The 13,527-nt window shown below is 38.6% G+C and overlaps 1 protein-coding gene across 2 annotated transcripts in view; it reads left to right on the top strand.

The window, feature by feature from the left end:
* NUP54 (nucleoporin 54) overlaps window positions 1-13,527 on the top strand; it is a gene marked incomplete at its 5' end in the record, with an annotated part of 37,776 nt that overhangs the window by 15,531 nt on the left and 8,718 nt on the right. For both annotated transcript variants that reach the window (XM_082838193.1, XM_082838194.1), the window contains 2 exons: window positions 948-1,002; window positions 1,432-1,525. In XM_082838193.1, coding sequence (XP_082694319.1) covers window positions 948-1,002; window positions 1,432-1,525 — 149 coding nt within the window. The remainder of the gene's footprint in view (window positions 1-947; window positions 1,003-1,431; window positions 1,526-13,527) is intronic.

Below are 13,527 nucleotides of genomic sequence, written 5' to 3'. Positions count from 1 at the left end.
TTTTTTAGAATAATCTCTGGTACTGAAATTTTTGAGTCAAGATTATGTATACAGTCAGCCCTCTGTATCTGGGAGTTCCACATCTGCAGGTTCTGCATTTGCACATTCAACCAACCACAGCTCCAAAATAGGAGAAAAAAGATTTTAGGAAGTTCCAAAAAACAAAATTTGAATTGCGGCGCCTTGGCAGCTATTTACAAAGCATTTACATTGTATTAGATATTATAAGTAACCTACAAATGATTTAAAGCGTATGGTAGGATGGGTGTCGATTATATGCAAAAACTACGCTATTTTTTACAAGGGACGTGAGCATCCCCAAGGAGTGGGGTGGGCCTGAAACCTATTCTCTGTGGCTGCCAGAGGGATGACTGTACTTAACATATTGTTAGAACTGCCAAATGGCTCTCCAGGGGAAGTTCTACCATTTACATTCATAACAGGAATGTGTTACTTTTCCTCATATTTTTAATTATTCTAATGTTTTCTCATTCTGCTCTATTTTTGCCAACAATGGAGATTATCAGTCTTTAATTTTGCTACTCTGATGGCAAAAAATTAATATTTTCATTTGCATTTCCCTGATTACTACTAAAGTTGACCAGCTTTTTGTATGTTTATTAGTCCCATGTTTATAATTTTTGTGAATTACCTCTTCATGTCGTTTGCCCATTTTCTATTAAATTTTTTGTCTTTCTGATTTAGAGGGGCTCTTTCTATATTCTGGAGGTTAATCTATTACCCTATAGGTTATAGATATTTGCTTTCAAGTCACTTTTTTTTTTAGCTTTATCCTACAATTTTTTGTTGTTGTGGTCATATTTGACAATCATTTTTCATTACAGCTTCTAGGTTTTGTGTCTTACTTTAGCAGGGCTTTTCCCATACAAATATTATAAAAATGGAAAATAGTGCCTTTTAGAAAAAATATTTCTTCTTTGTGGTAGGTGTTGATCCAATTATCTGGGAACAAGCCAAGGTGGATAACCCTGATTCTGAAAAGTAAGTGTATCTTCATCTTGCTTTCATATAAGAACTAATATTTACTACCAGGGAAGCAAACAAATGCAAGCTGTTAACTATAATTCTTACATTCGAGGTGAGTTTATTTTCCTTTTCATTGCTTTTTAAAGAATGCTGATTATAGTAAAGCAGCATAGTGTGGTGAAAACATTAAAATCTGAGTACTAGTGCCCTAATTATATATTTGCATATTAAATGCGGTTTTTGACCAAACTGTATTTCCTCATTCGTAAAATAAGGAGGTTAGGTGAAATCTCTGTGGTGTAACATTGTTGATTTCATAGTCATAGATCTGCCTTAGAACCCTAGAAATATAGTGAAATTACATGAGTGTTATTATGAAAACCTTACCATGTATTTTGTAATAATAGGTTTAGGTCTGAAAATTGACCACTTGTATTTCTTCAGGTTAATTCCTGTACCAATGGTGGGTTTCAAAGAACTTCTACGAAGACTGAAGGTTCAAGATCAGATGACTAAGCAGCATCAGACCAGATTAGATGTAAGAATCTATCTTCATTCTCTGGCCCTAGGAGTAGTATAGGGGTTACAGACCTTTCTTTTTACCATGTGTTTTAGTTACTGTTCTGTCTTAGGGGAGATAATACAGTATATACTGCAAATTAGCAATTATACTTTTATATAACTTCTTCATTATGGAGCCTCCAAAATCATGTAAATCTGATTTGATATATTTTAACAATGCATTTGGAATTGTGGATTTTTAATATAATACAAATTTATTTATTTATTTATTTATTTATGGCTGCATTGGGTCTTCGTTGCTGTATGCGGGCTTTCTCTAGTTGCGGCAAGTGGGGCTACTCTTCTTTGCGGTGCACGGTCTTCTCATTGCGGTGGCTTCTCTTGTTGCGGAGCACAGGCTCTAGGTGCACAGGCTTCAGTAGTTGTGGCTCGTGGGCTCTAGAACGCAGGCTCAGTAGCTGTGGCGCATGGACTTAGTTGCTCTACGGCATGTGGTATCTTCCTGGACCAGGGCTCGAACCTGTGTCCCCTGCATCGGCAGGTGGATTCTTAGTCACTGTGCCACCAGGGAAGTCCCAGAATTGTTGACTTTAACAGATTAATTAGACTGTTATTTTCAGTTCCAGCCAGAGAATGCATATTATTTTATTAAACACTTTTGAAAATGAAGGCTACAATTATGATTATGTTGTCATAGTGTATTATAATTTGTAGGTTAATGAAGCAAATATAAATTATTGAATGCTTAAATCTACTTAATATTTTATGAAGTAGACTTTTGTAATCAAATGCCTAAAGGTGCTTAGACATCACCTCCATGTTCTCTTATATGGAATTCCTAATTAGATATTCATTTGGACTCTGTTTGAGTAATGTAAAGCTTACTGTTTTATGAAGCAACCCATTTCATTGTCAGCTGTAATTGATACAAGTTCTCTTTCTTACATTGATCCAGAATCTGCCTTGCTATAATTTACACCTGTTTTCTCTGGCATGTTTTGTAGGTAATCACTATGTTCCTATGATAGCCCTACAGATATTTGAACTTCATAATCATTCTTCCTTTTTAGTATTATTTTCTCTGGCTAAAAATTCCAGCATAGTTTTTTAATGTGACATGATATCCAGGCCTTAGTATCTTAGGCTGGATACACTGAATTTATTGGCATCACTTTTAAAATGACTTGTCCATAGTACTATAAATGGGGTGTGACCAAAGTTCTTCAAAGTAAAGCCAAAGAAGCTATTACTTCTCTTTATTTTTATCAGTCTTGCTAGAGGTTTGTCAATTTTATTGATCTTTTCAAAGAACAAGTTCTTGGTTTTGCTAATTTTTTTCTTCTTCTGATTTTCTGTTTACAGTTTCATAAATTTTTGCTCATAACCATTTCCTTTATTCTGTTTGCTTTGGGTTTTTCTCTTCTTTTCTCTAGTTTCTTAAGGTAGCAGCTTAGGTTATTGAGACTTCTGATAAAGGCATTTGATGCTATTAATTGCCTTCTAAGCGCTGCTTTACCTGAATCCCCCAAATTTTCATAATGTTCTATTTGTCATCTTTGATTCATTAAAAATATTTTCTTTTCCCTTGAGTGTTCTATTTGACTATTGGATTTTTTTGACTAATGGATTATTTAGACTTGTTTCATATTCAAGTGTCTGGAGATTTTTCTGTTACTCTGTTGTTTTCTAGTCTAATTCTGTTATGGTCAGAGAACTTTGTATGATTTCAATTCTTTTAACTTTGTAAAGGTTTTTTTTAAAAATAAATTTATTTATTTATTTTGGCTGCATTGGGTCTTTTTTTTTCTTAACATCTTTATTGGGGTATAATTGCTTTACAATGGTGTGTTAGTTTCTGCTTTATAACAAAGTGAATCAGTTATACATATGTTCCCATATGTCTTCCCTCTTGCGTCTCCCTCCCACCCTCCCTATCCCACCCCTCCAGGGTGTCACAAAGCACCGAGCCAATATCCCTGTGCCATGCGGCTGCTTCCCACTAGCTATCTACCTTACTACGTTTGTTAGTGTGTATATGTCCATGACACTCTCTCGCCCTGTCACAGCTCACCCTTCCCCCTCCCCATATCCTCAAGTCCCTTCTCCAGTAGATCTGCGTCTTTATTCCTGTCTTACCCCTAGGTTCTTCATGACATTTCTTTTTCTTAAATTCCATATATATGTGTTAGCATACGGTATTTGTCTTTTTCTTTCTGACTTACTTCACTCTGTATGACAGACTCTAGGTCTATCCACCTCATTACAAATAGCTCAATTTCGTTTCTTTTTATGGCTGAGTAATATTCCATTGTATATATGTGCCACATCTTCTTTATCCATTCATCTGATGATGGGCACTTAGGTTGTTTCCATCTCCGGGCTATTGTAAATAGAGCTGCAATGAACATTTTGGTACATGACTCTTTTTGAATTTTGGTTTTCTCAGGGTATATGCCCAGTAGAGGGATTGCTGGGTCATATGGTAGTTCTATTTGTAGTTTTTTAAGGAACCTCCATACTGTTCTCCATAGTGGCTGAACCAATTCATATTCCCACCAGCAGTGCAAGAGTGTTCCCTTTTCTCCACACCCTCTCCAGCATTGTTTCTAGATTTTTTGATGATGGCCATTCTGACCGGTGTGAGATGATATCTCATTGTAGTTTTGATTTGCATTTCTCTAATGATTAATGATGTTGAGCATTCTTTCATGTGTTTGTTGGCAGTCTGTATATCTTCTTTGGAGAAATGTCTATTTAGGTCTTCTGCCCATTTTTGGATTGGGTTGTTTGTTTTTTTGTTATTGAGTTGCTTGTAAATTTTGGAGATTAATCCTTTGTCAGTTGCTTCATTTGCAAATATTTCCTCCCATTCTGAGGGTTGTCTTTTGGTCTTCTTTATGGCTTCCTTTGCTGTGCAAAAGCTTTGAAGTTTCATTAGGTCCCATTTGTTTATTTTTGTTTTTATTTCCATTACTCTAGGAGGTGGGTCAGAAAGGATCTTGCTGTGATTTATGTCATAGAGTGTTCTGCCTATGTTTTCCTCTAAGAGTTTGATAGTTTCTGGCCTTACATTTAGGTCTTTAATCCATTTTGAGCTTATTTTTGTGTATGGTGTTAGGGAGTGATGTAATCTCATACTTTTACATGTACCTGTCCAGTTTTCCCAGCACCACTTATTGAAGAGGCTGTCCTTTCTCCACTGTACATTCCTGCCACCTTTAGCAAAGATAAGGTGACCATATGTGCGTGGGTTTATCTCTGGGCTTTCTATCCTGTTCCATTGATCTATCTTTCTGTTTTTGTGCCAGTACCGTACTGTCTTGATTACTGTAGCTTTGTAGTATAGTCTGAAGTCAGGGAGCCTGATTCCTCCAGCTCCTTTTTTTGTTCTCAAGATTGCTTTGGCTATTTGGGGTCTTTCGTGTTTCCGTACAAATTGCGAAATTTTTTGTTCTAGTTCTATGAAAAATGCCAGTGGTAGTTTGATAGGGATTGCATTGAATCTGTAGATTGCTTTGGGTAGTAGAGTCATTTTCACAATGTTGATTCTTCCAATCCAAGAACATGGTATATCTCTCCATCTATTTGTATCATCTTTAATTTCTTTCATCAGTGTCTTATAATTTTCTGCATACAGGTCTTTTGTCTCCTTAGGTAGGTTTATTCCTAGATATTTTATTCTTTTTGTTGCAGTGGTAAATGGGAGTGTTTTCTTGATTTCACTTTCAGATTTTTCATCCTTAGTATATAGGAGTGCCAGAGATTTCTGTGCATTAATTTTGTATCCTGCTACTTTACCAAATTCATTGATTAGCTCTAGTAGTTTTCTGGTAGCATCTTTAGGATTCTCTATGTATAGTATCATGTCATCTGCCAACAGTGACAGCTTTACTTCTTCTTTTCCAATTTGGATTCCTTTTATATCCTTTTCTTCTCTGATTGCTGTGGCTAAAAATTCCAAAACTATGTTGAATAAGAGTGGTGAGAGTGGGCAACCTTGTCTTGTTCCTGATCTTAGTGGAAATGCTTTCAGTTTTTCACCATTGAGGATGATGTTGGCTGTGGGCTTGTCATATATGGCCTTTATTATGTTGACGAAAGTTCCCTCTATGCCTACTTTCTGCAGGGTTTTTATCATAAATGGGTGTTGAATTTTGTCAAAAGCTTTCTCTGCATCTATTGAGATGATCATATATGGTTTTTCTCCTTCAGTTTGTTAATATGGTTTATCACATTGATAGATTTGCGTATATTGAAGAATCCTTGCATTCCTGGAATAAACCCCACTTGATCATGGTGTATGATCCTTTTAATGTGCTGTTGTATTCTGTTTGCTAGTATTTTGTTGAGGATTTTTGCATCTATGTTCATCAGTGATACTGGCCTGTAGTTTTCTTTCTTTGTGACATCCTTGTCTGGTTTTGGTATCAAGGTGATGGTGGCCTCGTAGAAGGAATTTGGGAGTGTTCCTCCCTCTGCTATATTTTGGAAGAGTTTGAGAAGGATAGGTGTTAGCTCTTCTCTAAATGTTTGATAGAATTCGCCTGAGAAGCCATCTGGTCCTGGGCTTTTGTTTGTTGGAAGATTTTTAATCACAGTTTCAATTTCAGTGCTTGTGATTGGTCTGTTCATATTTTCTATTTCTTCCTGATTCAGTCTTGGCAGGTTGTGCATTTCTAAGAATTTGTCCATTTCTTCCAGATTGTCCATTTTATTGGCATAGAGTTGCTTGTAGCAATCTCTCATGATCTTTTGTATTTCTGCAGTGTCAGTTGTTACTTCTCCTTTTTCATTTCTAATTCTGTTAATTTGAGTCTTCTCCCATTTTTTCTTGATAAGTCTGGCTAATGGTTTATCAATTTTGTTTATCTTCTTAAAGGACCAGCTTTTAGTTTTATTGATCTTTGCTATTGTTTCCTTCATTTCTTTTTCATTTATTTCTGATCTGATTTTTATGATTTCTTTCCTTCTGCTAGCTTTGGGGTTTTTTTGTTCTTCTTTCTCTAATTGCTTGAGGTGCAAGGTTAGGTTGTTTATTCAAGATGTTTCCTGCTTCTTAAGGTGGGCTTGTATTGCTATAAACTTCCCCCTTAGAACTGCTTTTGCTGCATCCCATAGGTTTTGGGTCGTTGTGTCTCCATTGTCATTTGTTTCTAGGTATTTTTTTATTTCCTCTTTGATTTCTTCAGTGATCACTTCATTATTAAGTAGTGTATTGTTTAGCCTCCATGTGTTTGTATTTCTTACAGATCTTTTCCTGTAATGGATATCTAGTCTCATGGCGTTGTCAGAAAAGATACTTGATACAATTTCAATTTTCTTAAATTACCAAGGCTTGATTTGTGACCCAAGATATGATCTATCCTGGAGAATGTTCCATGAGCACTTGAGAAAAATGTGTATTCTGTTGTTTTTGGATGGAGTGTCCTATAAATATCAATTAAGTCCATCTTGCTTAATGTATCATTTAAAGCTTGTGTTTCCTTATTTATTTTCATTTTGGATGATCTGTCCATGGGTCTATGTTGGGTGCATAAATATTTACAATTGTTATATCTTCTTCTTGGATTGATCCCTTGATCATTATGTAGTGTCTTTCTTTGTCTCTTTTAATAGTCCTTATGTTAAAGTCTATTTTGTCTGATATGAGAATTGCTACTCCAGCTTTCTTTTGGTTTCCATTTGCATGGAATATCTTTTTCCATCCCCTTACTTTCAGTCTGTATGTGTCTCTAGGTCTGAAGTGGGTCTCTTGTAGACAGCATATATAAGGGTCTTGTTTTTGTATCCATTCAGCCAATCTGTGTCTTTTGGTGGGAGCATTTAGTCCATTTACATTTAAGGTAATTATCGATATGTATGTTTCTATTCCCATTTTCTAAATTGTTTTGGGTTCGTTATTATAGGTCTTTTCCTTCTCTTGTGTTTCTTGTCTAGAGAAGTTCCTTTAGCATTTGTTGTAAAGCTGGTTTGGTGGTGCTGAACTCTCTCAGCTTCTGCTTGTCTGTAAAGGTTTTAATTTCTCCATCAAATCTGAATGAGATCCTTGCTGGGTAGAGTAGTCTTGGTTGCAGGTTTTTCTCCTTCATCACTTTCAGTATGTCCTGCCACTCCCTTCTGGCTTGTAGGGTTTCTGCTGAGAGATCAGCTGTTAACCTTATGGGGATTCCCTTGTGTGTTATTTGTTGTTTTTCCGTTGCTGCTTTTAATATGCTTTCTTTGTATTTAATTTTTGACAGTTTGATTAATATGTGTCTTGGCGTATTTCTCCTTGGATTTATCCTGTATGGGACTCCGTGTGCTTCCTGGACTTGATTAACTATTTCCTCTCCCATATTAGGGAAGTTTTCAACTATAATCTCTTCAAATATTTTCTCAGTCCCTTTCTTTTTCTCTTCTTCTTCTGGAACCCCTATAATTCGAATGTTGGTGCGTTTAATGTTGTCCCAGAGGTCTCTGAGACTGTCCTCAATTCTTTTCATTCTTTTTTCTTTATTCTGCTCTGCAGTAGTTATTTCCACTATTTTATCTTCCAGGTCACTTATCCGTTCTTCTGCCTCAGTTATTCTGCTATTGATCCCATCTAGAGTACTTTTAATTTCATTTATTGTGTTGTTCATTGTTGCTTGTTTCATCTTTATTTCTTCTAGGTCCTTGTTAACTGTTTCTTGCATTTTGTCCATTCTATTTCCAAGATTTCGGATCATCCTTACTATCATTATTCTGAATTCTTTTTCAGGTAGACTGCCTATTTCCTCTTCATTTGTTAGTTCTAGTGCATTTTTATCTTGCTCCTTTATCTGCTGTGTGTTTTTCTGTCTTCTCATTTTGCTTATCTTACTGTGTTTGGGGTCTCCTTTTTGCAGGCTGCAGGTTCGTAGTTCCCGCTGTTTTTGATGTCTGTCTCCAGTGGCTAAGGTTGATTCAGTGGGTTGTGTAGGCTTCCTGGTGGAGGGGAGTAGTGCCTGTGTTGTGATGGATGAGGCTGGATCTTGTCTCTCTAGTGGGCAGATTCACGTCTGGTGGAGTGTTTTGGGGTGTCTGTGGCCTTATTATGATTTTAGGCAGGCTCTCTGCTAATGGGTGGGGTTGTGTTCCTGTTTTGCTAGTTGTTTGGCATAGGTTGTCCAGCACTGTGGCTTGCTGGTCGTTGAGTGAAGCTGGGTGCTGGTGTTAAGATGAAGATCTCTTGGAGATTTTCGCCGTTTGATATTATGTGGAGCTGGGAGGTCTCTTGTTGACCAGTGTCCTGAAGTTGGCTCTCCTACCTCAGAGGCAGAGCCCCGACTCCTGGTTGGAGCACCAAGAGCCTTTCATCCACATGGCTCAGAATAAAAGGGAGAAAAAGTAGAATTAGTAGAAGTATGAGGAAAGCAAGAAGGAAAGGGGGGAAGGAAGGAAGAAAGAAAGAAAAAGGAAGAAGGAAAGAAGGCAAGAAGGAAAGAAAGGAGGGAGGGAGGAAGGAAGGAAGGAGGGAAAGAAGGAAAAAAGAAGATACAGTAGAAATAAAATAAAGTATAATAAAGTTATTGAATTAAAAAATATTTAGGGAAAAAAAGGGACAGATAGAACCTTAGGACAAATGTTGGAAGCAAAGCTATACAGACAAAATCTTACACAGAAGCATGCACATGCACCCTGATGAAAAGAGGTAAAGGGGAAAAATCAAACCTTGCTGTCAGAGACCACCTCCTCAATTTGGGATGATTCGTTGTCTAAAGGAGGGAAGGAAGGACGGAAAGAAAGAAAGAATGAAGGTAAAGTATAATAAAGTTATTAAAATTAATCATTAAGAAAAAATTTTTTTTAAAAACCATGGACGGATAGAACCCTAGGACAAATGGTGGAAGCAAGACTATACAGACAAGATCTCACACGGAACCATACACATACACACTCACAAAAAGAGAAAAAGGGAAAAAAATCATAGATCTTGCTCCTAAAGTCCACTTCCTTAATTTGGGATGATTGGTTGCCTATTCAGGTATTCCACAGATGCAGGGTATATCTAGTTGATTGTGGAGATTTAATCCGCTGCTCCTGAGGCTGCTGGGAGAGATTTCCCTTTCTCTCCTTTGTTCTTACAGCTCACAGGGGCTCAGCTTTGGATTTGGCCCCGCCTCTGCGTGTAGGTCGCTGGAGGGCGTCTGTTTTTTGCTCAGACAGGACGGGGTTAAAGTAGCCGCTGATTCGGGGTCTCTGGCGCACTCAGGCCGGGGCGGGGGAGGGGCACTGTGTGCGGGGCAGGCCTGCGGCGGCAGAGGCCGGCGTGACGTTGCACCAGCCCGAGGCCCGCCGTGCGTTCTCCCGGGGAAGTTGTCCCTGGATCCCGGGAACCTGGCAGTGGCGGGCTGCACAGGCTCCGCGGAAGAGGGGTGTGGAGAGTGACCTGTGCTCGCACAGAGGCCCCTTGGTGGCGGCAGCAGCAGCCTTAGCGTCTCCCGCCCGTCTCTGGGGTCCACGCTTTTAGCCGCGCCTCACGCCCGTCTCTGGGGTCCGCGCTTTTAGCCGCTGCTCGAGCCCGTCTCTGGAGTTCCTTTAAGCCGCGCTCTTAATCTCCTCTCCTCGCGCACCAGGAAACAAAGAGGGAAGAAAAAGTCTCTTGCCTCTTCGGCAGGTGCAGACTTTTCCCCGAACTCCCTCCCGTCTAGCCGTGGTGCACTAACCCGTTCAGGCTATGTTCAAGCCGCCAACCCCAGTCCTCTCCCTGTGCTCCGTCCGAAACCCGAGCCTCAGCTCGCAACCCCGTCCGCCCCGGCGGGTGAGCAGACAAGCCTCTCGGGCTGGTGAGTGCCGGTCAGCACTGATCCTCTGTGCGGGAATCTTCCCGCTTTGCCCTCCGCACCCGTTGCTGTGCACTTCTCCGCCTCCCGCAGTCTCCGCCCGCGAAGGGGCTTCCTAGTGTGTGGAAACTTTTCCTCCTTCACAGCTCCCTCCCACTGGTGCAGGTGCCGTCCCTATTCTTCTGTCTCTGTTTTTTCTTTTTTTCTTTCGCCCTACCCAGGTACGTGGGGAGTTTCTTGCCTTTTGGGAGGTCTGAGGTCTTCTGCCAGCCTTCAGTAGGTGTTCTGTAGGAGTTGTTCCACGTGTAGATGTATTTCTGGTGTATCTGTGGGGAGGAAGGTGATCTCCGCGTCTTACTCTTTTGCCATCTTCAAGGTCCCCCCTGCATTGGGTCTTCGTTGCTGCACGCGGGCTTTCTCTAGTTGTGGCAAGCGGGGGCTGCTCTTTGTTGTGGTGCGTGGGCTTCTCATTGCGATGGCTTCTCTTGTTGTGGAGCATGGGCTCTAGGTGCCTGGGCTTCAATAGTTGTGGCACACAGGCTCAGTAGTTGTGGCTTATGGGCTCTAGAGCACAGGCTCAGTAGTTGTGGCGCATGGGCTTCGTTGTTCCGTGGCATGTGGGATCTTCCAGGACCAGAGCTTGAACCCATGTCCCCTGAATTGGCAGGCAGATTCTTAACCACTGCGCCACCAGGGAAGTCCTTAACTTTGTAAAGGTTTTTAACCCACGTGCCTATGAAAAGAATGTGGATTCTGCTATTCTTGGAGTTTTCTGTTAATGTCAGTGAGATCCATTTGATAGATTGTTCAGTTTTTCTATATTCTTACTAATTTTTGGTCTACTAGTTCTATTGTAAGAGGAGAGTTGAAGTCTCCAGCTACAATTGTGGATTTGTCTTTTTCTCCTTTCATGTATTTTGAAGGTTTGCTGTTAAGTAGCTAAGTATCTAGGATTGTTACATTTTTTGGCATATATACTTTTTATTTTTCCATAATGTTCCTCTTTATCCCTGGGAATCCTCTTTGCTCTGGAAGTCTACTTTCTCTGGTATTAACATAAAGCCACTCCAGCTTTCTTTTGATTAGTGTTTGTATGGTATGTCTTTCTCCATCCTTTTACTTTTAATCTACGTTTATCATATTTGAAGTAGACAGCATAAAATTTAGATTTAGACCTACAATCTTATTGTTAACTGTTCACTCTATTTTTCCTTCCTATTTTTCCTCTTTTTTGCATTCTTCTGGGTTATTTGGACCTTTTTTAGTATTGTTTTTAATTTATTGTCATTTCAACTCTCAGTTTTTTTAGTGGTTGCTCGAGGGCAGTAGTTCTCATTGGGGGTTGTGGTGGTGGTGATTTTGTCCCCCAGGGCACATTTGGCAGTATCTGGAGACTTCTTTGGTTGTTACATCTGGGGGGTTGGGGGGATGCTACAAGCATCTAGTGGGTAGAAGCCAGGATTCTGATAAGTATCCTACAGTGTACAGAACAGTAGAACTCCGACAAAGAATTATCTGGCCCAAATTAATAGTGTTAAAACTGAGAAACTCTTTTCTAGATACCATAATGTATTTCCTTGCACTAGAGCTAGAGCTGGGTTTCAACACAGCCCAAAACTTCCAGGTTTTGGGCTGTGTTGAAACCAAACTTGGGGGGCTGCCAGAGAGGAAAATAATGGTAAACTCACCACTAGTTCAGTGATACTTCAAATTCGTGTCTTCTTCCTCCTGCCACTTTTCATTTTTCAGAGTCCTCAGGTAGTTGCCCATGCATTATGTTCATTTTACGGCTGTCTTCAACAGGAGAGATAGAATGGCATGTACCTAGTCTATCTTGTCCAGTTTTTCTATTGGGCGTCATGTCTTTTCTTTTTGAATTTCAGGAGTTCATCATTTATTATAGATTTTAACCCCTAGTCTGTTTATAACATTTTAAATATCTCCTACTTTTCTCATCTCTCTGTTAACTCTGTCTTTAGTGTCCATAGTTGAACAGCAAACCCTTATTTTGTTGTTGTTGATTTACAATGCTCTGTTAATTTCTACTATAAAGTGATTCAGTTTTACATATATATATATATATATATATATAGTTTTTCATATTCTTTTGCATTATGGTGTATCACAGGATATTGAATATAGTTCCCTGTGCTATACAGTAGGATCTTGTTTATGAAAACCTTAATTTTAATGTAATGATATCCATTGGTTTGTTTTGGCCTTGTGTTTTCTTTTTTGGGAATTTGCTTAAGAAATCATTCCTCACCTAAGGTCTTAGAGTCTCCTATTTTTTTTTTTCTATGATTTTAGACTTTAACCTTTCCCATTTGAGTCGTCTGTCCTCGTGGAGTTCACTTTATATATACTAAGTGATATGAACCCAACTTTCTCTAAATAGTGGGTCAGTTTTTCCAATGTCATTCACAAAAAAACTATTTTCTTCAATGATTTATCAAAGCATTTATCAAACCAAGTTCCCATATATATGTGATGTAGTCTGTTCTTAAATCAGTTTCACATTTTTTTACTCTTATGGCTTTGTAGTATATCTTAAATATATGTGGTAGAGTGAATCTCCAATCTTCATTCTTTTCACATTTTTAAGCTCTTTATGGATCTTCATTCTTCTATAACAGTTTTAGAATGAGTTTATCAAAATGCTAGAATTTTAGTTGGAATTGCATTAAATATATAATTTGTAGATAATTAAATCTTAATAATATTAAATTATTCCATTATGAACATGTTGTTTCTTTACTCATTGAGGTCTCTTGTGTTCTTTGTAACAGTTTTTAAAATAAGCTCTTTAAAAATCATAGGCATTTTTTCTTGGTTAATTCCTAGACTGTTTTAGTGTTTGTCAATAAATACTGGGAGTGGGTAACATTTCTTTTATTCTTAGTATTGCTGGTAAAGAAGAATAATTACTCTTTTTGTCTAGAAGCCCTGCCAACTTTTCAAAACTGAGATGGGGAGGGTGCCTGGGTTACGTAATATAAAATATGGTCACCTAATTTTGTCCCTTCAACATGGCCTGGCATTGGAAAGTTTCCTTAAAAGGTGATATGTGTAGGTAGACATGCTAAAATATGTCTTGTACAATCTTCTTACCCTCTTACTTATAACATCTCAATGTAAGCCATAGTGTCATAGAATGATTAATTATGATAGGAACAATAATGGGGTTAATTTTGATTGGGAAGCTATAATTAAATAGGATTTTAACTCACTCTGT

This window comes from Leucopleurus acutus (assembly GCF_964270905.1).
Source record: "Leucopleurus acutus genome assembly, chromosome: 4".
Lineage (NCBI taxonomy): Eukaryota > Metazoa > Chordata > Mammalia > Artiodactyla > Delphinidae > Leucopleurus > Leucopleurus acutus.
The sequence above is the reverse complement of the archived record's forward strand: the minus strand, read 5'-3'. Positions and strand labels throughout refer to the sequence as shown.